The 23,247-nt window shown below is 46.1% G+C and overlaps 1 protein-coding gene across 1 annotated transcript in view; it reads left to right on the top strand.

The window, feature by feature from the left end:
- Nucleotides 1–312: 312 nt before the first annotated feature.
- NECAB1 (N-terminal EF-hand calcium binding protein 1) overlaps nucleotides 313–23,247 on the top strand; it is a 55,761-nt gene continuing 32,826 nt past the window's right edge. The window contains exons 1-2 of the mRNA XM_054385271.1: nucleotides 313–616; nucleotides 13,837–13,945. Coding sequence (XP_054241246.1) covers nucleotides 313–616; nucleotides 13,837–13,945 — 413 coding nt within the window. The remainder of the gene's footprint in view (nucleotides 617–13,836; nucleotides 13,946–23,247) is intronic.

The following is a 23,247-nucleotide window of genomic DNA, read 5'->3' as shown; positions in this document are numbered from 1 at the left end:
CTTAAACCTACCCAGTTCTACATGATACTCAAAGAGCTTCTTTTCAAGCTCCAGTGCTTCTGGTACTCAAAGAGCTTCTTTTCAAGCTGCAGTGCTTCTGCAGATACCAGCTTACCGTGGTGTGGGCAAGAGGCATGCAAAAGCACAGCCATGCCCCATCACCCCTGTGCTCTGCAGAGACTCCAAAACGTGCTCAGTGACCCTATCGAAGGCAAAAGCAGCCACAATGATGATGAAAACCTGACCCGACAGGCAGCAAGAAACGAGCTGCTTTGATGGAGAGAAAGCCACTTTAGGCATGAAGACACTGAGATGCACCAAGGCGGCTGCGGAGCGGGATGGGACAAATTATTCCCACAGCCCCCCCGGAGGGGATGCAACATCACCTCTCTTCCAGCCTCTTCGGCGCTGCTTCTCCAGAGCCAGGCGGGGCGGGGCGTGCGGCTCGGCCCCCTGGCAAAGCAGCCACCCCCGGAGCCCGAAGGGCGGTCCTGCCGCACGCCCCCCGAGCCCTGGCGCCGCTGTCCCGGCCCCGTCGCCCCGGGCGGTATTGGCAGCTGCGGCGGGCGGATGGCGGCGGAGCTGGGAGCGGGGATGCGCATCTTCCGCGATGTGAGTACGCGGCACTCTGGCGTGAGCATCCCCTCCAGGCACAGGCACCAAGTGCAAGCGGCAGGGCCCGGAGAGACTTTTGTTTCTCTCTCTCTTTCCCCCCCCACCCTTTACGCACTCCTCCCTCCCTCCCCCTCCCCCTCCCCCCCCCCCCCCCCCCGCCGAATTGCCCTTTTTCCTGTTTGGGTTTTGGGGTTTGTTTTTTTCCGTCCCCCTCTCCCCGCCGGAGCGGCGATTTCCTCTTTGGGGTGCAAGTGAGTGAAGTCCAGCAAAGCTATGGGTCTTCGTTTTCCTTTCTTTCTTCCTTCGCCTTTCCTTTCTTCCTTCCTTCCAAGTGTTTTTACCATTTAAATGTTAATGTGAGGAATGAGTTTGCTGTCGATGACATGCATGTGTGAGGAGAGCAGGCTGGCAGTTCGGGGTGGTTAGGGAAGGTGCTGGGTGGAAATGCTGTCACTCCTTATAATGCATTGCTCAGGTCGTTATTATATTAATTTTTTTCCTGGCCTTTTCACTGAAGAGTTTCACACTCTGCAAAAGGTTTTTTTCCCCCAAACTGTGCAGGGTCCCTCCAGTCCCATTACAACCTGATGGATTTGAGGTGCATCCCTGAGTCCCTCAGCCCTTTGAGGGAAAGCCCAGTGAGATGCCCTCCTGTGCACCATGCCATCCTACCCCTCAGAGATACTGTGCTAGACCATTGCCAAGGGCTCAGCATCCCACAAGATGCCCCTGAGAGGTGAGGAACAGGGTTTCAGTCCTAGCCCCTTTGGTATGTATCCATTTGTGGCAGAAGAAAGCCATTAGATCTCAGAGCATTGTGTTTTAACACCCTCCCCAAATCTCACACTTCATTTCTAGCTGAAAGTCTTTAAAACCTTTCATGGCACTGGCTTTGCCCTCAGTTAACAGAGTCACTAATTCCAGAGCAGCACCAAATCCTACAGGCAGCATGGGGGCAGGTACCTTTGGCACGCAGGCTGACCTCTCCTTCAGGTGGCACAAAAATGAAACCAGGTTGCTTGCCAGTGAGACAGGAGAAAGAGCAGTTCCCTCTAAAACCCAGCCAAACCTGCCAGAAATTTTGGACTGTGTTTTACCTGCTAGGGATTGTAGCAACTTTCATTTTATTCTAATAATGCTTCTAATGATCTTTTCTTTGTTCTGCTAAGAGTCTTTAGCTCTTATTAAGAGAAAATTTCCAGCTGAAGAGCGAAAACTTAAAACCTCTAAAAAGTCCAATCTGGAAACTGAAAACAGAGTTGCATTATATGATTTTAGTTGGATATATATTGAGGGAAAGTGACATCTTACCAAGTTTATTACACACCTTATGTGCTGTAAACTTAGTTTAATGCAAAACTCAGCTTAGAGACCCTTAGTGACCCATCCTGGATGGATGTGGGTTCCCATGGGCAGAACATGTATACATTAATGAGGATGCTCTGCTACAGCCTGGCACCTCAATCCTTGGGTTTCTCATTTCTTTTCACCTCTAGCAGTGGGGCAGTTATGACATGTGCTGGAAAAGCTGTTTAAATGATACAAGAAGTTTATCAAACCATTTCCACTACTGTCAGCTCTCAAAAATATATGTGCCCATTTTGAAACTCTTTCCTTTACTGGTATTCATAGCACTAACAGAAACTCTGTTTGGAAGATCTGCTTTCTTCCCCTGCCTAAACTTGCTGTAGCATTGCCCATTGATTCCCCATTGTGGCTCAGGCTAAGGCAGCAATGGGGACTATGCAGAGTAATAGCAGGTGGCAACCACTTGCGTCAGAAGTGTCACACTGTGATCCGTGCCACAGCAGAACCACCTCATCTGGAGAGCAGGAAGCAAAGAAATTGGAGGAGACCCCCCCCTCCCCATTGTTTCCAGTTTGTATCCCCAATTTCTTCTTCAAAGGATGGACTACTGTGGTAATACCCATGGTGAGGCTTCCCCACGGGTGGGCAGGCACGCTGGCATGCCACTGGCAGCAGGACAGGGCCAGTACACCTGCATACAGCTCTGGCTGGGTTCGTGCTGTGACCCCTGCTGATGGCAGCCTGGAGGGCTCTGCCTCCCAGGCTGTGTCCCTCTGCTGATGGCATCCTGGAAGGCTCTTTCACCCCTTCTCACAAGATGCAACCCCCGGGATCATTCCTGGTCTTTGCAGGAGTTACAGACTCATCTACATTTAAATAACTTTGCCAGTGGGTGCCCTTTCCAGTGGGGAGAGAAGACAGACCTGCACACCACAAGAGTAAGCTTGGGCCACAAGAAGTCTGTGGCAAAAGTGTTGCAGGGAAAGATCTACAGCAGGCACCTTCCCAGCTTATAAGCCTCTGTAGTTTCCCTCTCCCTTTTCTTTTGTATCTGGTTTTTACTTGCTACCAGAGCAATCCTCAGATCTGCTCCTACACATCTGATCTCACTGCTTCCCACACCCAGTCTGATGTCTTCATGCTACCCAGCTCCTGTCTTGACTTATCCCTTTGCTTCCTCCACCCACAATAACCCTGAGCCTGTCTCACCATCTCAGATGTTGAGCACATCCTCCCAGCTACCATCTTTACTCTACTTCTTTAAATCACATCTCTCAGCTCTGAATCCGGTGTTGTGGTAGCAAGACAGTATCAGATCTTGTGCCTGAACATCACCCTTACAAGCCGTATACAAACTAGATAATAAAGCTGGTTCTCATTGTGGTCTTGGATTTAAGTGCACACTGCTCAAGAGGAGTTAAAGGAAGAATACCCGAGGGAAGAATGGAGACATGCTGAGGGCTTTTCAGTTTCATGTAGCCTTGTGGAAATATGATGTAGAGCTCAGACTGGAAGTGCCCACTACCAATCTGTGATATTACCCCTTTTAAAAAAGTGATTCTGTTCTCTCTCTCTTTTTTTTGTTTAGATACTAAGAAGAGCAGACAAGAATGGTAAGACTGGTCATGTGTCTTCCCTCCTCTCACAGGAAAGAAAATAAATCCACCATTAATTCAGCATTTTAAGTCATTCTTTAAACACTTCAAGTCATTCTTTAAGCATGCTAACAGGAAAGCCAGCCTTCCCTCATGTCATTTTGTGTTTTCTACAGGTTCAATGCAATGTATTTTGTTGTGCAGTGATCCTCCCTGCAGGTTCTTTATGGGCAGATCTTGTGCTATCATGGTTTGGCATGTGTGTTTGACTTGCACTTTGGGTGTACGTGTGTGACATTGTCTTCACAAGAAGGTTTGAAATATTTGTTAGTAGCTACATTTTAGCACTTTAAAAAAACACTATAGGCTGTATCCAGCAATCAGGCTTCTTTCCTACATTTTACAGTTATGTGTTTGTTCTGCATTGCATTCAACTCCCGTATTTATAACACAAAAGTCATGAGTTTATTATGTTCTTAATTAAAAACTTTGCCCTCATGATACTGTTTGATTTCCCCTCCCTTTCCCCCTTCCCCCAATATAGTTATTCCCTTATTTGAATTCAGCAAATTGGAGCACAGTGCTGTAAGGCTTCACAAATGCTCCTATTCTGGCTGCAGCAGGAGTAGGTCCTTGCTTTAAGGACAAGTGTAACAGCTAGATGTTTTTTGCTGGTATACATAGTCATGGTCTTGAACCTGACTTGAATGCCTTTTCCCTTCTCAGAACTGGTGCACAATTGTGGACAAGTTACCTTCGCATCTTTGTGCCACGTACCCCAGCAGGGAAATGAAACCACTACCATGTCCCTGGGTCACACAGAGGGTGAGAATCAGTACATCTGAGGCTATGAAGAGCTGATGTAGCTCTGCAGTTGGCATATCAGTATTTGTACTTAACTCAGATAACCAGAATTAGATCTTACAGCACAAGAAGGAAACACAAGCTCATGGTTAGTTAGCACTGCAACTCCCAAAGTGCACAAAGAAAAGAGGTGCAATTTCTTGCAGAAGCACAGGCCAGACTTCAGCCTTTTCCCCAGCGCACTGAAGAGAGTCAAACCCACAGCTCAGACAGAATTAACCCTGACAAGACATTTACAGTCAGTCCTCAGAAAACAGATATGGTGCAGGTTCAATAAAGTGTATGCTCAGGTATCTGAGGGCAAACCTAGCACTGCACAAGCTCATGCCACTCTCATATGGAGGAGAACCATTTTCAGGCTGGGAAGTTCAGAACCTTCTCAGATAGGTTATTGAATACATGAGCACTTACCTGCTAACACAGGTTAGCTTTTGCTAATGACTAGGATACGTTGTCAGTGTCACCCTTCTGTGCTAAGGGAAACCAAGTTCTGGCTTACAGTAACAAGTACCAAGTTACTGTCCACGGCACTGCCCTGGTAAGTCATCCCATACACTTGTAACTGGACTCTCTCAAAGTTGCCATATTAATTCTCTTTCTGAGATTAAAATACCCCCAAAAAATCTACCATCAAAAGCCTTGCTAGATACTCCCCTGACAGCAAGAAAAACATCCATCAAATAACAAGTAGATCAAGCTCATAAATAGGAGTGTTATAGGAGACAGCATTCTTACTGTGGATTTAGGGACTGTGGGACTTCAGGTTAGCCTCCCACAACAAGGAAAGGCAACTATTCTTGCAAAGAAAATATAGGAGATTCAAAAATCCAAGAGAGCCTGCTGCATTGCTGTTACTTGAAAATACTGCAGTGGTTTGTGACAGCTGGATTCAGCTGAGAAACTCTTTCATCAGTCATTCCCCTATTTCATAGAATCATAGAATCAGTCAGGGTTGGAAGGGACCACAAGGATCATCCAGTTCCAACCCCTGCCATGGGCAGGGACACCTCACACTACATCAGGCTGGCCAGAGCCTCATCCAGCCTGGCCTTAAACACCTCCAGGGATGGGGCCTCAACCACCTCCCTGCACAACCCATTCCAGGCTCTCACCACCCTCATGGGGAAGAACTTCTTCCTCACATCCAGTGATCTCCCCACTTCCAGCTCTATTCCATTCCCCCCGCCTATCAGTCTAAAAAGTCTCTCCCCAGCTTTCTTGGAGCCCCCTTCAGATACTGGAAGGCCACAAGAAGGTCACCTCGGAGCCTTCTTTTCTCCAGACTGAACAGCCCCAACTCTTTCAGTCTGTCCTCATAGGAGAGGTGCTCCAGCCCTCTGATCATCCTGGTGGCCCTTCTCTGGACACCTTCCAGCATGTCCATATCCCTCTTGTAATAGGGGCTCCAGAACTGGACGCAGTACTCCAGGTGGGGTCTCAGCAGAGCTGAGTAGAGGGGGAGAATCACCTCCCTTGACCTGCTGGCCACACTTCTCTTGATGAAAGAGCCAAACTAATGTTGGCTCTTTCCTTTGCCAGCCCTTCTGTTCCTGGAAACGGCAGCTATGCACAGCTTCCACATTAGGATCAGCTTCATGAACTCTGTCTATAGTTCTTATTTAATGACTGAGCAGCCCTGCTCTGTATGGAGCAGATCCACACTCCTCCTTTAACTGAAAAGGCTGTGTGATTTTTATTAGAGGGAGGACAAGGCATATATATGGTTCATAATATTGACAAAAGCAACAGTAAAACCTGAGGGAGGGAAAAAGAAAAAAAAACACAAAAGTAATTTCATAAAGGTGAGATGTTGCCCACTGACATTTTTGGAATAGAGAACTTTCAGGTTTGCATGTCAATAGGAAATTTTGGTCACGTTTACTTTACAAAACTCCATGTGTTCAAAGGAAAGCACATGGAAAATTTCCAGCTACAAGGAGAAATTCTTCATTTATTTCACTCCTTTTGCAATTTAAAACAAAATCAACCTCATTAAATTCCTCTCAAAAAATAAAATCTTGTCCCTAGCCTGCAAGGGAGAGAATAAAGAAACATGGAAGCTGGTACTGCCAAACACAGTCTTTCCTCATCAAGATGTTTAACCTCCCTCATTTCCCAGGCAGTAGTGGCTGCCCCATGTAAGTGTGACTGCAGCACCATCTGCAGGAGGCCTTTTTATCTTCTGATATGCTAAGAGGGATGTAGGGCCTTGCAGTGATTTGCAGCCAAATGAAACAAGACCAGTTGCTGGCAAGGGTCACTCAAGGGCCACTCCTGACCGTGCAGCTTTGACAGGTGCTCTATTAGCATAGCCTCATGCTGCAGTTCCCTCATGTTAGCACAGGAATGGAAATCCAGATATGGGCTCTGTTGCAGAAATCCAATCACAAACAGTCTGAATGTCAAAATGGAGAAGCAAAAAAGTAATAATGTACTGAGAATGAAAGGGTAAGTCTTCTCTCAGCTGAGGGAAGGTGCTTCAACACTGATGGTTTGACACTGAGCACGAAGTAACTGAAGAGCAGTACCCTGCCTTTGTCTCCCCCAAGGTGTGACTCCTTTTCTGGGAGGATGGGAAGAGGGCTGCTCTTTCCTTTCTTTTACCCAGCTTTTTGGTGAGGGGAGCCTGGCTGCTGCAAATCTCTTATGAGAGTGGAAACAAATGAGAGAGCCTCCTCTCCTGCTCTGGGAACACAGCATGCCCTGGTGTATAAAACTCCTCTTGGCACTTTTCAGTGTGAAAAGAGCCACTCGATCAAATGTGGAGGGAGGAGGGAACGACCCCCACCATGGCCTCCAGAAGGAGGACCTCTCAGCTGTCTCTCTCCACAAGTTTAGAACTGGTGTTTGATTATGGCCTTGTTCCAATCTTACAGCTCCTGCCCCCAGACTCTCAGATCAGCTCCAAGCAGGAGCCCTAAAAAGGGCAATTCTAACATGACAGATTTGGGAAAGATGATTTATATAGAGAAGGTGTCATTGATTTGTAAATACAAGTCAGCTGTTATGAAAAGGCACAATGAGCAGCATGCTGCAGGCAGGCAGAAAGGACTGCAACTAAATAAGGGAAATTTTTTAAACTGACTAAGCAAGACTAAAGCTCTAGAGATGGCCAAACCTGAATATCAAACACCCAGCACACACCAGCAACAAAATGTTATTAATGCCAGAACCAGCACATACTTGGTTTCATTATCTCTCTGACATTTCAAACAAGCACTCACTGAAGGCTTTTATATCCCCTAAGAATGTATAGCATAGAATGGTTTGGGTGGGAAGGGACCTCCAAAGGTCATCCAGTCCAACCCCCCTGCAATTAACAGGGACATCCTCCACTAGATCAGGTTGCTCAGGGCCTTGAGACTGACCTTGATTATCTCCAGGGATGGGATCTCAGCTACCTCCCTGGGCAACCTGTTGCAGTGTTCCACCACCCTCATGGTGCAGAACTTGTTCTTGACATCCAGTCTAAATCTCCTCTTCTCTGTGAGTTTAAGCCTAGCTCTAAAAAAAGCCATGTGAACACGTCCAACAAAAAACCTGTAAGTTATAAATACAAAATTGTTTAAAACAAGGCACATACAGCAGTAGCATTCTCTCACTTCCAAATGCTCTGATTCACAGAGCATGCACACTTGAGTCATCCAACAAGACCCAAAAGCCACCGAGCTGTACCAGTATGATAATCAAGAGGAAATCTCACAATGCTCACTCCAGAGTCAGTTGGTAGAGATCAAAATCAGTGTGTCCATATTCATTGTTTATTGACAGTGCCATTGCAGGAAAAACACTGACTCTGCAGGAGACTCTTCTACCAGCTCCATCTGCTCACAGGTCTCCAAGTGAGCCTTGGGAGGGTGGTAGCTGCCTTACTAGAGCAGTCCTCAGCTGGTGACTTCTCAGTGAAAACAGCTTGTAGCCTAGAGTGCCAATTTAAGCCCTCACAGAGGACGCTTTCCAGAGGCAGGGGAAGCACCTCAGGAAGGAGATTTCTTGAATCACCCTGAAGTGGACTTCCAGAGTTGGCCTGCAGGCTCTCTGAAGTTTGTCATGTAGGAGATTAAACTTTGTTGCAAGGAAAATTCTAGTTACACCAAAGGAAGGCATGCCAAGGCCTGGATTTCAGCATTTTCCCTTCAGACAATATTTCCTATCATGCATCTGATGAGGTTCTCAGCTAGCCTGTGGACTGCCTCCAGCAGTGCTGCTCAGTGGCAGCTGCAGCAGTGCTTGGGCTCTCTCCTCCACACACATGGACTGGCCAGACCTGTCACAGCACAAGGTGACCCATCACTTGTGTTCCCTTCCTTCAGAAAAACAGCTATGGGCAGGAACTCCTTCAGGAAGCTCTGTGCACCATGATACCCAGAAGGGCAAGGTCTTAACATCGTAGTAGCTGCATTTGAGCTATGCATTTAGTGGATGATTTTACAGAACCTATATTCTGAACAGGAGCCAGAACACAGAAATTCTCTGAACTGCAGCATTGTGGTTCCATTATTCAATCAGTACTGACTAAATGGATTTTTAAGGCAAAACCCTTGTATCCCAGCCTCCAGGGACTCACATCCCACTGGTGTTTGCTTCCTGACCATCTGGGTCCACTGCAGACACCACCCCAGCTCCTGTTACAAAGTCCAGGCTCTAATTTCCCACCCCATCTCCCTGAGTCTGGTGCTCCAGGTTCCAAACATTATTATTTCAGTAAAGACAAAATCATGTAATGCATTGAGTTTAAAGGGACCTTTAAAGGCCATCCAGAACAACCCCTCTGCAGTAAGCAGGGGCATCCCCAATCAGATCAGGCGCCTACTTTTAAACCTAAGCCCTCTCCTTTGTCAGATATGCTGCTGTCCATTGGATTGATAAACTATCCAAAATGTGTCCCCTTTCTGGAGTGGGCTGGTAAGGGGACACAGCTTGGTAAGATTTTACACATAAAAATATCTAGAGAGGGGAATTTTACTGAAATAAATGTAAAGAATGCAATTGAACCCCAGAGGAAGGCTCTCCTAAAACACTGTGTAAATACATTTCTAAACCTGGAAGTGCTACACAGGAAGATAAATTTTATTCTTTGTATTTTTGTCTGCCAGTCAAGGAATGCTTTGGATTCAGGGAGGATGGGCAACTGTGCCTGTGTCTGAATAAACCCTGAAAGATGTCAGACAAGATACAGAAAAGCAAGCAAGGCTGGCAAAACAGCTTCTTTGAGATAATGTTGCCAAGGCAAACACTGCTGAAGGTTGATTTGTCTGAGGGATGCATGGCTTCAGAGAAGCTTGTCTTTCATGAATCATCCATCCCCCTCGCCTTGCCAGTGGCAAGGATTGAAGCATCCAGAATAGAAGTTTCTGCTCAGCTGCTCTGAAGCACTTAAAGCAGATGGTATTTATCTGGGTGCTCTGAGGGCAGTGAGGTGTGCCCCAGGGAGGTGGTGCTGAGAATGTGTAATGCAGCCTTTAAAATGAAAGCCGTTCTTGACGCTTGGAAAAAACAACCCTGGCTCTGCAAATGTGTCTTCCATCAAACATCACAAGGAGCACTTGTCAGGGGCCGGGGCTTCATCTGAGAGCTGTGGAAGCCTGGGGCCACCAGTGGCTGAGTCCCCAGCTATACTAACAAAACAGTTATAGTCATAGAAAATCATGCCTTGGAGAGTCAGAGCTTTCTTCAGCAAATGTAACTGTATGAAGCCCTGTATGAAGTAACCAAAGATTGTCAAACCTCCCCGGGATTTGCCAGCAACAAGCTCAGTGATGTGTCAGTCGATACCAGTAACAGTCAAAATGTTACCTAGAACAAATAGCAATGAAGCAAAAGGCAACATCTACTCTTGGATGATAAAATGCAAAGAAAATAGCTAAAGTACCCAGTCTGGTTGTTGGCAGGTCGCTGGTTTTCTGGATTGGTGTCAGTCAATGATCTTGAAGAAGAGAGATGTCATACCCAGCCTGTTCTCTGAGTAAACTCATCAGATGGTTATCCCAGGAAAGCTGCAAAAAGCCCTGGTTTAAGTATGTGCTTAACTTCCATGCAAATCACTCTCCCCAGCAAAGGCTGAAGCTGCAGAGGCAGTTCAATTAAACAATTGATTGTCTCTGTGTGAGCCAAAGGAAGCAGAGCTGTGAAAAGACGCCTGCTTCGACACGCTCAGTGTTTGCTGTTCCTTCTCTGTAACCAGTGCCAAATGGCAGATGTGTTTAGCTTCCCAATTAGGGTGATCATGGCAGCTCTGTCAAAGAAAATTGCCTACCTTCAACAACAGAACTGTGCCATCTTGGGCTTTAGCTCTTGTAGATCTTGACATTTTATTTTGATAGTAAGGATGATTATCTCCAGCTACAATCTGTCTCTTCACATTAAACACTTCAAAATGTTTTTGCTGAAGCAGCCATTTACACAATTTGGAAGCCTCTTTAAGATTAGGTACTTGAAGCCATATACTCAAGTCAAAGAAATGATGAAATAATAGCAAGGTAAAAGAGCAAGGAAGCTCCTCAGCTCTGCTCTTCAAATCTGCATGCTGTAGTGCAGCCTGTGGTCAAGGGATTCAGATCCTGCCTTTGAAACAGGTTCTTCACCTGTTGAGCACTGTAAAGTTAGGCCACACTATGCTGTATATTAGCCTGGTGCTTGGGACATCTTAGTCTTATCTCTACCTTGTTCAGTGCCCTATGGTGATTCATTGTGTTACTAGAAGAGAAAGACCTATAAATTTAGATTTAGTGCTAGCTAAAAAAGAGCTAAAAAGTGCTGGGGTTTGAAATTATTCCTCATGCTTCGTGCAAAGGCTCAACTTAGATAAATGATTACTCCACTGCCATTTAACCAAACCCGTAAGTAAATGCAAAAGGTGGATCTTCTTGCTTTGACTTTGGCTTAGTGATTATCAGTCTTGCATTTAAAACTCACTACACTAGTCAAGGAGGAACCAGCTGCCCTGTTTTGATGAAGCTACAGATTTGCCCCATGCAGACACACACACTTCTGAAGTCTGTAGAGTGAAGAAATGACAGTTGTTCTTCAGGACAGAAGCAGATGGCAGCTGCTGCTGAGGGATCCCTGATGAAATCTTGTGGACTTCTGCAGGGTCAACTTTCTATTTACAAACCTCTTTCATTTTTTAACATCCAGCTGACAAGTATTGATTAGTTTCTCACATCACTTTCTGTACAATGCCATTCAAAGCCCCATCCAGGCTCTAGATCGTTTCAGCACACAGACTTCCATAGCTTCCTTCTCCTCAGCTTTGAATCATATACTCAGGAAAAAGATGGTTGTGCTGACTGTCATATGGGATATGAGCAGAGGCCAGAGTTAATAAAGGCTAGGGCTCTTGTGCTGGTTTGAGGCCAGACAGATCGTATCTTGCCCTGAAAGGGACAAAAGAATGACACACGCAAACGGATTGGAGAGTGATGGAAAGTTTAAGTGGAAAAACGATTGATGAAAATACAGAAAAACTACAAACTACAAAGCATAGTGGAAAAGAACATCCCAAAGCATACAGAGTTCCTTACATAGTACCCAGAGGTTTCCCAATCCTTCCCTCCTCCCACCTGAGGGTCTACCCAATCCCTCAGGGCTCTTCCTTCCCCCTGCCTCCCACTGCTAGGCAAGTCTCAGGCTGGCCAGGTCTGAGACTGCCCCCCCCTCCATTCTCCTCCTGGCATTAGGCCTAGTCAGGCCTAAGAGGCCTGAGATACTCCCCCGGCATTACCCGATAAGAGAGGACATCTCCCATGGGAGCAGAGAGGGAAGAAAGAGGAAGAGGTCTTTATAGGGTGCAGGATTTTTGGGTAGAAATACGCCGTTTCCTGTGTCCACCCCTATTGGGCGGGCACCCAGGACACCAGAGGTGTATCTCATGCAGCAGTGGCAGGGGGCACCCAGCCTAAACTGCCACAGCTCTTCCCAGAAAGGTTGGACTAGATGATCCTTGAAGTCCCTTCCAACTTGGTATTCTATGATTCCATGATTTGCACCGAGACCTACTTTCCAAAACAAACAATAGTCCAAGTCTGCTACTTCTGTCACCGCAACCATGGCCAGCCTGAGAGTGGGACAGGCTGTCCAAGTTGTGGCACACCTCAAAAGCAAGGAACATCTGAAGTATAGCAACTTCTCTGGCAGTATCAGACATGCCTAAGTGAGGCAAGATATAAACACCATCCCTTCTTTGGTGAAATGCTATGAGAATTATTGGAATACCCTTTAGAAATATTGACTGTTGTGCAGAGTTTTGTCTGACAAAAGGAGGGTAGAGTCTCAGTCTGTAGTGGTAACACCCTGAAAACATCAGATGCATTAATCTGTTTAGCACATTTCATCCCAGGGATTTTGTCTTGTAGTCAAGAGCTTGCTATAATTAAGGCTAACTTTAAAAATAGATGAAACAGAGTCCACTAAATAATGGAGTAGAAATTGCAATAAGGACTTTCTCCTCTTGAATTAATCTACATCCCATTACTGTTCTTCTAAATGGTACTTCCTCTTCCTTTGATTCCCCTTGGTCCTTCAGACTTTCCTAACTACATGATCATGTTACAGATGATGATCAGAACCCATGTGATAATGATTGGGTTTGTCCCAAACAAATGAGAACAGCAGATACCTGGAAAATAAAGTTAACTTCTTCAGAATTGAGCTTCAGTGTGTATTAAATGGCCAATTCAAACTTCATCTGAAAATCCATCTAATTTTGGCTGACCTCTCATTTATGCCCAAACCAGTTTTCACATTTCTATATTTTACTGTAATCTCCAGATGAATGTCAAGGTGGCAAGCAGAAATTATGTGTTTTATGAAGAAAATCTAAATGTTGCAAAGCAGTGCAGTGTGTTTATTTGTGTCTTTAGCTAGAGAGGAGAGCCAGGGTCAGATCCCTGCTGCTATTGAGTTGTGCACTGGACTCAGTCTCCCATGTGAGAGGCTGGGAGCAGAGGAAAGAAAGTGGAAGAAAAGGGAAAGGAAATGGATAGCTCTAGAGAGCTGAAGAAATTTTAATTGAACTAACATGTTCTTTCAAGAAATGTTTGCTTTTGCATTTCCCTGCATTTCCTCTGTCCTCAGTCTCAGGGGATCACTGATCTGCACAGAAATAAGGGAGCAGGAAGCATGTAGAGGAAGCATGGGGTGAGACGAGGAAAAGCCACAGGGAATGGGATCAGGACAGAGACAGGACTGTGCTGATGTGCTTCAGTAGAGACCTCCCAAACTATCTTTGTGTGAGAGATAAAATGGAGGAAGAATGATGGTTACTAGGCAAACTGAGAACTCTAGTACTACAGCTGATGCATCATGTTCTTTATGTGTCTTGATCAAACATACAAAGTTTCTACATTTAATCTGCAGAGTTAGAGCTTTGAATAGTTTCCCCTTCTACTGCATGAAGTAAACAAGCAAACCCATAAATGAAACTGAAGTACTTTCCTTTGCTTCATTGTTTCAGATGACGGAAAGCTGTCCTTTGATGAATTCAAGGCTTACTTTGATGATGGAGTTCTGAGTGGAGAGGAACTGCGTGAACTTTTTCACACCATTGATACACACAATACTGAGTAAGTGTCCCCTTCTTACAATTACAGAGCTACTCACTGTGCCTAAGAACAGAAAAGACATCAGACTGGTTTCGGAAAACAAGTCAAGAAGAAAGCTGCTTCAGGCAAGCCAGGCTGTGTCACATGGCTGTAAATTGCACAGATGTTTATAAACCTTGTAGAGATGCACCTTCCAATAGAAGTGATTTGGGTACTGAGAACCACCTATTTTTGTGATGTTTTCACTTGCAAATTACCCAAGGGAATGAAATTTAAATCATGGTTTGTGCCCATAATTCCCAAATAGCTCATGGCTGGTTTTCAGTAGGGGAGGATAAGAAATTCTATGCAGTTGTGCATCTTAGAGGATAAGATTTGCACAGATTATTTTTTGTCTCTCTTATCCAGCCTGTGTTGAACTCTGGGCAAATCGTTTCTCTTCTCTCTGCTTCACTTCACTGTTCACAAAATGCAGATTGTAGTTCCCTATCTCAGAAACATTTCATACGCAGTGAGATTGTGCAGTAATTTGCACTACATGTGAATGCTTGGGAGAGATGTTTAGGGAAGCAGCTCATGATCTGCTAGATCATCTCTTGGAGTATCTCCAGATTTCATGGCCAGCTTGACAGAAGAGCAGACTTTGGGTTCATTCCACCTGCTTTAGATCTTTTAGCTCTGCCAGCATTCAAAACCTTACTGCCTCTGTGTATGAGTCTTTGTACTTCAAAGCCTGAAGATAAAAAAGAAGAGCAGCCCTTGAGGTGATATCCATGGGCCATGAGCTCAGTCTGAATTCCCTTCTCTGCTGCAGCAATCTTCCAAAAAAAACACTTTAAGGGAACCAAATTAACCAAGTATTAAACCCCTCCACGTTACACAGATCCTGTCAGTCTTGTTTAAGAGAGATTTGGAGGATGATTCACTTTTTAGAAGATCAAGGCAAGCTAATGTAACCTACCTGTTATAAAGCAGGCAGGCTATGGAAGACTGCTAAAATGAGCAATTACCGTGTTCAGGGGGATAATGGGGCAAATAATAGGGGGTTTAACTTCCCAGTCATCCAGGTTGTATCTGCCTAACTGACTGTGATCCACACTGCTTGGAGCAGGGAGGTGTTAACTTTCTATAAAGTAAAAGAAGAGTCAGTTGGTACTGCAGTGGCCATAACTACCAGCAAAAAAACCAAGAATTGAATAGGAATTCGTTATCATAGCACAAAGTTTCCAAGAGAAAGGCTGAATAGGAGTTCATTATGCCAGGATACATTTGTAATCCCAGTTTGTATAGACACTAAAGTACAGGTTATTCATGCAGGGGAGATCACTGCATTTACTGAACATTTGTATCAGCTAAGGATCATTCCTCAGTGCATCATTTGAACATATAACTTGTAATTTAGGGATGCACTTAAGTGTAGATAGGCTATTTTTTCCCTATTTCATAAAATCTATATTAATCTATTATAAATATTAAATAAATACAATGCAAATTGAGTCCCTGGTGTTTTGAACTTGCACTCCTTTTTCCTTTTGATACAGCCAGGAACAAAGGCATGAGTTAATATAAACCAAGTACAACATAAATTACTGATGATGCTACCACTACCTAGGCCCAAATTAGGTCAGGTGGTGACAGGTGACAGGAAAAAAAATATCTTCCCCCATATTTTCATATATTGGTTTTATCTTTCTTGAAGATGTTTTGAGACAGTAATTATGTTGTAAGATCCAGCAATCAACAGATTAATTGTAAACAATTAAACTTGTGGCAGAGTCTCTCCTTCCACTGGATGATAAGCTAAAATAGCAATTAGTTTATAGGCCAGCTGCTAGAGACACAGGTCTGCACAGAAATTCTACCCACCAGAACACTTGACCAGACCTGATCAAAATGGCCTTAGCCTGAGTCACAGCTTCCTATGGCCACAAAGAAACAAGAGGACACTGGACTCATGGGCTCCTGTGAATGGTGACAGTGAATGCCTGTCTCCTATTTTTTAATGAAGGCAGGCAGGTAACACAAAGAGGTTCCCTACATTAAATTCATTTGACCATTCTTCAGTAAAAGAAGCAACTGGTGATTGTTCGGAGACAGGGTGCTTCAAAAGCTAGCTAAAGAGGGAGCAGACTGCTTTGATTAGGCCATACACGAGCATCCCTGCCCTGTAACTAGCACAAGGTGACAGCTTTAGAGGGCTGTGTGATAAACGTGTATTTTCATATATTTATAATTAGTATCTTGGGCGGTGGTATTTTCAAACACCTCTGTAACTTATTTCCACAGTATATTTGCAGGCTCTATTCAGTTGTGGGTATTACCCTCCACATCTGAAGACAGTTCAGTGATTAAGGCAGGGATGTAAGCTTTCCCATGCAGCAGTTCAAACTGCCCGTATGGGTGCTGTGCTCTGTGGTTTCCCACCAATGGGATTCCATGGCAGACTCTGGTACCTTCCCAGGTGCTGTGGCTATGATTTGAGCAGTCCTTGGCTCGGAGACGGCTGAAGGCCTCTCTCTTGTGTGCTCCCTTGCTGGGCTGCAGCCTCTTCTGGGAATCAATTCCCTTGGAGCTGTTCCCCTTTCTGCCTTGGTCCAGGTGCAAGGCCTGGGTGCAGTTGTTACCTGTTAGTGCAGGCTCTTCAGCTGCCACTCAGGCAGCATTTGGCTCTTGTTGCTGTCTGGGTGAGCACAAGGCAAGATGCCTGACTTCTTGGCTGGTTTAAATACTGTCCCAAGACAATTAATGCCCTTTGGTAACACAGAACCCTGATAACTGGACCTATGGGATGGGGCATACCCAAACATGGCCAGGGGCACACACAGGGCACAGCTGTGCTACAAAGTTAATCACAGGTGGAACACGTTTATCTGGACCCCAGGAAGTGTCCAGATTTGCACATTTGCAGGTGCTTAGCCCATTGTCTGGGCTAGGGCATGTTTGGGGGTTTGACCCTTCAGGACAGACTGTTAACAATTTTTCCTTAAGTACAGTTTCTGGGATTGTCCTTACTTGAGACTGAAGCTGAAAGTCAATTAGGCTTTTGACTTCCACTGAAAGTCACTTCTATTTGTGCTCTACAGGATCTCATGAAACCTCTGGGAAATCCCTTTTCAGCCACATACCAGTCATCAGAATAAACTAGCGGGTATGGAGGATCACTGTCCAGATGCCCTTGGTCTGTCAGTGTAAGAAAAGGCTTTGGCTGATGCAGCAGTGATTCAATCTGGGCTGTTACATCCAGGTCTCCAGGTCCTCTTTCCTAGCATGATTTCACATGTACAGCAAAGCAGTGTCTTCTACTGAAAAATTCTTTAAAAATGAAAGTATAGGCAAGTAATCAAGAGCAGTGATTTTTAAATACTTAAACTTCAACCTAGAGTTCATACAATGATCCTTCTCCCCTTATCATAGAATCATAGAATCAAGAAGGTTGGAAGAGACCTCAAAGATCATCGAGTCCAACCTGTCACCCTAAACCTCATGACTATCTAAACCATGGCACCAAGTGCCACGTCCAATCCTCCCTTGAACACCTCCAGGGATGGTGACTCCACCACCTCCCTGGGCAGCCCATTCCAATGGCCAACCACTCTCTCTGTGAAGAACTTTCTCCTCACCTCCAGCCTAAACCTCCCCTGGCGCAGCTTGAGACTGTGTCCTCTTGTTCTGGCGCTGGTTGCCTGGGAGAAGAGACCAACTCCCTCCTGGCTACAACCTCCCTTCAGGTAGTTGTAGACAGCAATGAGGTCTCCCCTGAGCCTCCTCTTCTCCAGGCTAAACACCCCCAGCTCCCTCAGCCTCTCCTCATAGGGCTGTGCTCAAGGCCTCTCCCCAGCCTCGTTGCCCTTCTCTGGACATGCTCCAGCAATTCAACATCTTTCCTAAACTGAGGGGCCCAGAACTGGACACAGCACTCAAGGTGTGGCCTAACCAGTGCTGTGTACAGGGGTACAATGACCTCCCTGCTCCTGCTGGCCAAACTATGCCTGATGCAGGCCAGGATGCCACTGATTCTCTTGGCCACCTGGGCACACTGCTGGCTCATGTTCAGCTCCTGTCAACCAGCACCCCCAGGTCCCTCTCTGCCTGGCTGCTCTCCAGCCACTCTGACCCCAGCCTGTAGCTCTGCATGGGGTTGTTGTGGCCAAAGTGCAGCACCCAGCACTTGGACTTGTTGAATGCCATCCTGTTGGACTCTGCCCATCTGTCCATCCTGTCAAGGTCCCTCTGCAGAGCCCTTCTACCCTCCAACAGATCAACTCCTGCTCCCAGCTTGGTGTCATTCACAAATTTACTGATGACTGACTCAATCCCCTCATCCAGATCATCAATAAAGATATTGAACAGGATGGGGCCCAGCACTGATCCCTGGGGGACACCACTAGTGACAGGCTGCCAGCTGGATGTGGCACCATTCACCACCACTCTCTGGGCTTGGCCCTCCAGCCAGTTCCTAACCCAGCACAGAGTGCTGCTGTCCAAGCCACAGGCTGACAGCTTGGCCAGGAGTTTGCTGTGGGGGACAGTGTCAAAGGCCTTGCTGAAGTCCAGGCAGACTACATCCACAGCCTTTCCCATGTCCACCAGGCTGGTTACCTGATCATAGAAGGAGATCAGGTTGGTGAGGCAGGACCTGCCCTTCCTAAATCCATGTTGGCTGGGCCTGATTCCTTGGCTATCCTTCAGGTATGCAGTGATTGCCCCCAAGACAATCTGCTCCATGATTTTCCCTGGCACTGAGGTCAGGCTGACAGGCCTGGAGTTCCCAGGTTCTTCTGCTCGTCCCTTCTTGTGGATGGGTGTCACATTGGCCAGTTTCCAGTCTTCTGGGACCTCTCCAGTGAGCCAGGACTGGTGGAAAATGATGGAGAGAGGCTTGGCCAGCTCATCTGCCAGCTCTTTCAGCACCCTAGGATGAATCCCATCAGGTCCCATGGACTTGTGAATATCCAAGTGACTCAACAAGTCTCGAACTAATTCCACATGGATTTCAGGAGTACAACACTGCTCCTTGACCCCATCAACCAGCTCAGGAGGCCAGTTATCCTGAAGTCCTCCTGCCTTACTGTTGAAAATGGAGGCAAAGAAGGTATTTAGAATCTCAGCCTTCTCCTCATCCTTAGTTACAATGTTACCCTCCACGTCCAATAAAGAGTGGAGGCTCCTCTTGCCCCTCTTTTTAGCATTAATATATTTATAAAAATGCTTTTTGTTGTCCTTCACGGAAGCGGCCAGTTTAATTTCTAACTGTGCTTTTGCCTCTCTAATATTTCTCCCACGTTCTAACAACATCCTTAAACATATCACTAGTTGCCTCCCCCCCTTTCCAAAGGCGATAAACCCTCTTTTTTTCCCCTAAATCCTTCAGGAGCTGCTTGCTCATCCAGGCCGGTCGTCTTCCCCGCCGGCTTGTCTTATGGCATGTGGGAACTGCCAGTTCCTGTGCCTTTAGGAGCTCCTGTTTGAAGTAGGTCCAACCATCCTGGACCCCTTTCTTCTTAAGGGCTGTTACCCAGGGAACTTTCGAATAAGTTGCCTGAACAACCTGAAGTTTGCCCTCCGAAAGTCCAAAGTGAGGGTTCTGTTACTGCTCCTCCCTATTTCCCTGCATATTGAAAACTCCACTATCTCATGGTCACTGCACCCTAGACAGCCTCCAACCATCACATCTCCCACCAGCCCTTCTCTATTTGAGAACAGCAGATCAAGCAGAGCCTTACCCCTGGTAGGTTCACCTAAGAGCTGCATCAGGAAGCTGTCATCCATGCACTCTAGGAACCTTCTGGACTGTCTCCTATTTGCTGAATTAAGTTCCCAGCAGATGTCTGGTAGGTTAAAGTCTCCCACAAAGACAAGGTCTGATGATCTTGAGACAGCTTCCAGCTGCTTATAGAATATCTTGTCAGTCTCCTCGTCCTGGTTGGGTGGTCTATAACAGACTCCAACCAGGATGTCAGTTTTGTGCGGCCTCCCTCTGATTTTAACCCACAAGCATTCAACCCTTTCATCTGCCACCTCAAGTTCTGAGGCATCAAAGGATTCCCTAATATACAGGGCCACCCCTCCTCCTTTTCTCCCTTGCCTGTCTCTCCTAAAGAGCTTATAACCCCCCAGTGCGGTACTCCAATTGTGAGAATCGTCCCACCATGTTTCTGTGATGGCAACTACATCATAGTTCTCCTGGTGAACCAAGAGTTCCAGTTCATCTTGTTTGTTGCCCGTACTGCGTGCATTGGTGGACATGCACTTCAGCTGGGCTGCTGATTTCACCAGTTTGTGTGGTCCTCCCTCCTCTCCAGGGAGACTGGTTTCCACACCCACCCCCTTCAGACCTAGTTTAAAGCCCTCCCAATGAGTCGTGCCAACCCCAGTGCCAGCACCCTCTTACCCTTTCTAGATATATTCAACCCATCTTGGTCCAGCAGGTCAGGTGCAATAAGAGTTGCCCCGTGATCAAAGAAGCCAAAATTCCGCTGCTGGCACCATCTCCTAAGCCAACTGTTGATGGTGTGGGTTTTCCTGTTCCTCTCAGTGTACACCACTGCTGCTGAGGGAACTGAGCAGAACACCACTTGAGCTCCTGCCCCGTCAACCAATTTCCCAAGGGCCTTAAATTCCTTTTTAATCTTCCTGGTGCTGCTCTTTTCAATTTCTTCACTTCCAGCCTGGATTACCAGCAATGGGTAATAGTCAGAGGGCTGGATTAGTTTAAGTAACCTTTGAGTGATGTCCCTCACCCGGGCCCCATTTAGGCAGCACACCTCCCTATGGGATGGGTCAGGATGACATATGGGTCCCTCTGTTCCCCTCAAGAAAGAGTCTCCAATAACTATAGCCTTTCTCTTTTTCTTCGTGGCACTGGTCCTTAAGGTCTGGGGGTGCTGCTTCGTCTTTGGCATCTCCTTGATCGGTTCCTCTGCAGTACTCTCGTCCACATTGCCCTCAGCCTGCAGAGTCTCATAGTTATTGCTCAAGGGCAACGGGGGAGGGGAAGAGGGTCGGGGTGCATTCACTTTGCTTCCCCTGACAGGGACCTGTATCCATCCTCCACTGCTCCCCTCAACTGGAGAGGGCTGCAAAGCCTGTTCCCACATATCCAACTCCCTTTCACATTCTCCTATGGTCCTGAGCCTTGCTACTTCTGCTTTCAGTTCAGCCACTTCATCTTTCAGCTCAGTTACCAGATTTAAGAGAAAATTCACCTGGTCACACCTGACACAGGTGTCTCCTTCACCCTCCACACCAAGTGCCAGGCTCAAACACTCACTGCAGCTAGAAGCCTGAACACCAGCATGCTTGTAGAGAGACTCAGTCTGGGAACCTACTGCTTGTTTAACACCCTTTGTCCGAGTTGTTACCATGGTAGGTACTTTCAGGCAAGAGATCTTAAGTTCAGAGATTTTATTGAGAAGTGTTTTGTTTTTTTTTTTTTCCCTGTACCCTGCCAGCTGACCTGGCACGTGTAACCAGGCAAGAAGCCTATAGCTCACCAGCCAAAACAGCGTCGCGTGCTCAGCCCCACGGGTTTTAAAAATTCCCGCGGCTGACGGCACAATCCCGAGCAGGCAGCGAGAGGACGACCGCTGGTTGTCACTCTCTGCCAGGGGTCCTTCCGACCCGCAAACCCCGAAAAGAAACGAAAAGAGAACGATCCCAAAGCAGGCACAGCGGACCCGGTGTCGATCCCGATCAGCTCACCAGCCAAAATGGCTTAAGAGTTTTGCAGGTAGCCCAGGAATAAGCACACTCTAAACATCTGGGCAACATTGCTGCTGGAGATTATTACAATAACACATAGTCTGGTGTAAATTTGGACACTTCCCTGAGGTACACTGGGACAGGTTGCCCAGGGAGGTCCTTGGAGGGCTCAAGGCCAGGCTGGATGAGGCCTTGAGCAGCATGATCTAGTGTGAGGTGTCCCTGCCCATGGCAGGGGGGTTGGAACTGGATGATTTTCAAGGTCCCTTCCAACCCAACCCATTCTTTGTTGAAGGTATCATGAGGCAAATACATGAGGCAATACACCCACAGTGTATTGGGTACAGTGTGAGTTAGACCAACAATAGGGTATGGCTGTGAGCAGGGAAGGAACAAGAGGAAGAGCTTATCTGTGCCCCTTGATTTGATACATACTTCCAATAACATCTGTGTTACACATCTGTAATGTCGTGCTTGGAAGTTTGTCAGTTCTTGTCCTGAGACCTCAAAAAACCTCAATGCATTCTATCTTTTTGGAGGAGTGTTGTAAGGGTGAAGGAAACTCAGTATGGTTCCTTATTCCTCTCTCTTTCGACAACCTCAGCTCCAAGCTGCACAGTGCTCAGCAAGGTTCTGTAGGGCTGATGGGAGCAATGAAAAGGGTGTTGAAGGCAAATGCAGGTGCTGTAAATGTATCACAGATCTTTCCCAGGGCTGACAAGGAGTGTGAAAACACACAGCTCATGAAGGACATGGTCTGCAGATCATAGCTGAAGTAGTTCTGAAGCTGAAGGCCCACGTGCTCTGCTGTCTTCAAGCACTGTGGTTATCAACTCCTCTATCAAGTGAATGTGAAATTAGTGTTGACTGTGTCTCATATTGTACTGTCATGGCCCAAGGTAAAGGCTCAAAGCCACCTGAAGATGGAACTGAGTTGATGCCAACTATAATAAACTTTTTATGTTTTCAAACATTGCAGGCTTTTCCAAAGGCAGTGTTTGAGAATTAATGGCTGAGAAAAGTGCAGTTTTCCTGCAATCTTAAGCAGTGTGCTTCTTAACATATTATCCTAAGCACAATTTTTAGAAGCAGATTGGAGCACAAGAATATTCAACAGATTAAGTAGAAAGAAGAATTGTGGAATGTGACTGGCTTTGCTGACTTTCCACTTGAAAAATATTGAACCATTTTTGTTGTTGTTATTTTCTTTGCTATTTAACTTTCTGAATCACTAAATCATAATGTACCCACCAAAGCCAAATCTGAAGATCTTCTTCCTCCCATACTTGGATCTAACCAGGAACAGAAGTCATGTTTTTATCATAAACTTGATATTTTTAAGTACTTTAATAATGCATCTTTCCTGCTGCCTAGTTTGTATCTCAGCAATGAGCTCTCATCTGTGTGCATGTTTGGTGCAGCTGCCTGGGGGTTCTAATATTGATAAGGAGAAGATGCTATTTAAACTCCCAGTTCAGAAGGCCCTTACTTGTGGGGCTAGCATGCTCTAAACAATTAATAGATTTCATTACCTTGACCACATCTGCCTTTACTGAATGCTAAACAGCTTCTTTGCACGCCAGTATTGCAGCACAGGTCAGCTCCAGGGGAGGCAGTTCAAC

The sequence above is a fragment of the Indicator indicator genome, chromosome 12, assembly GCF_027791375.1.
Source record: "Indicator indicator isolate 239-I01 chromosome 12, UM_Iind_1.1, whole genome shotgun sequence".
Classification (NCBI taxonomy): domain Eukaryota; kingdom Metazoa; phylum Chordata; class Aves; order Piciformes; family Indicatoridae; genus Indicator; species Indicator indicator.
Note: the sequence above shows the minus strand (reverse complement) of the source record. Positions and strands in the feature narration are given on the sequence as shown.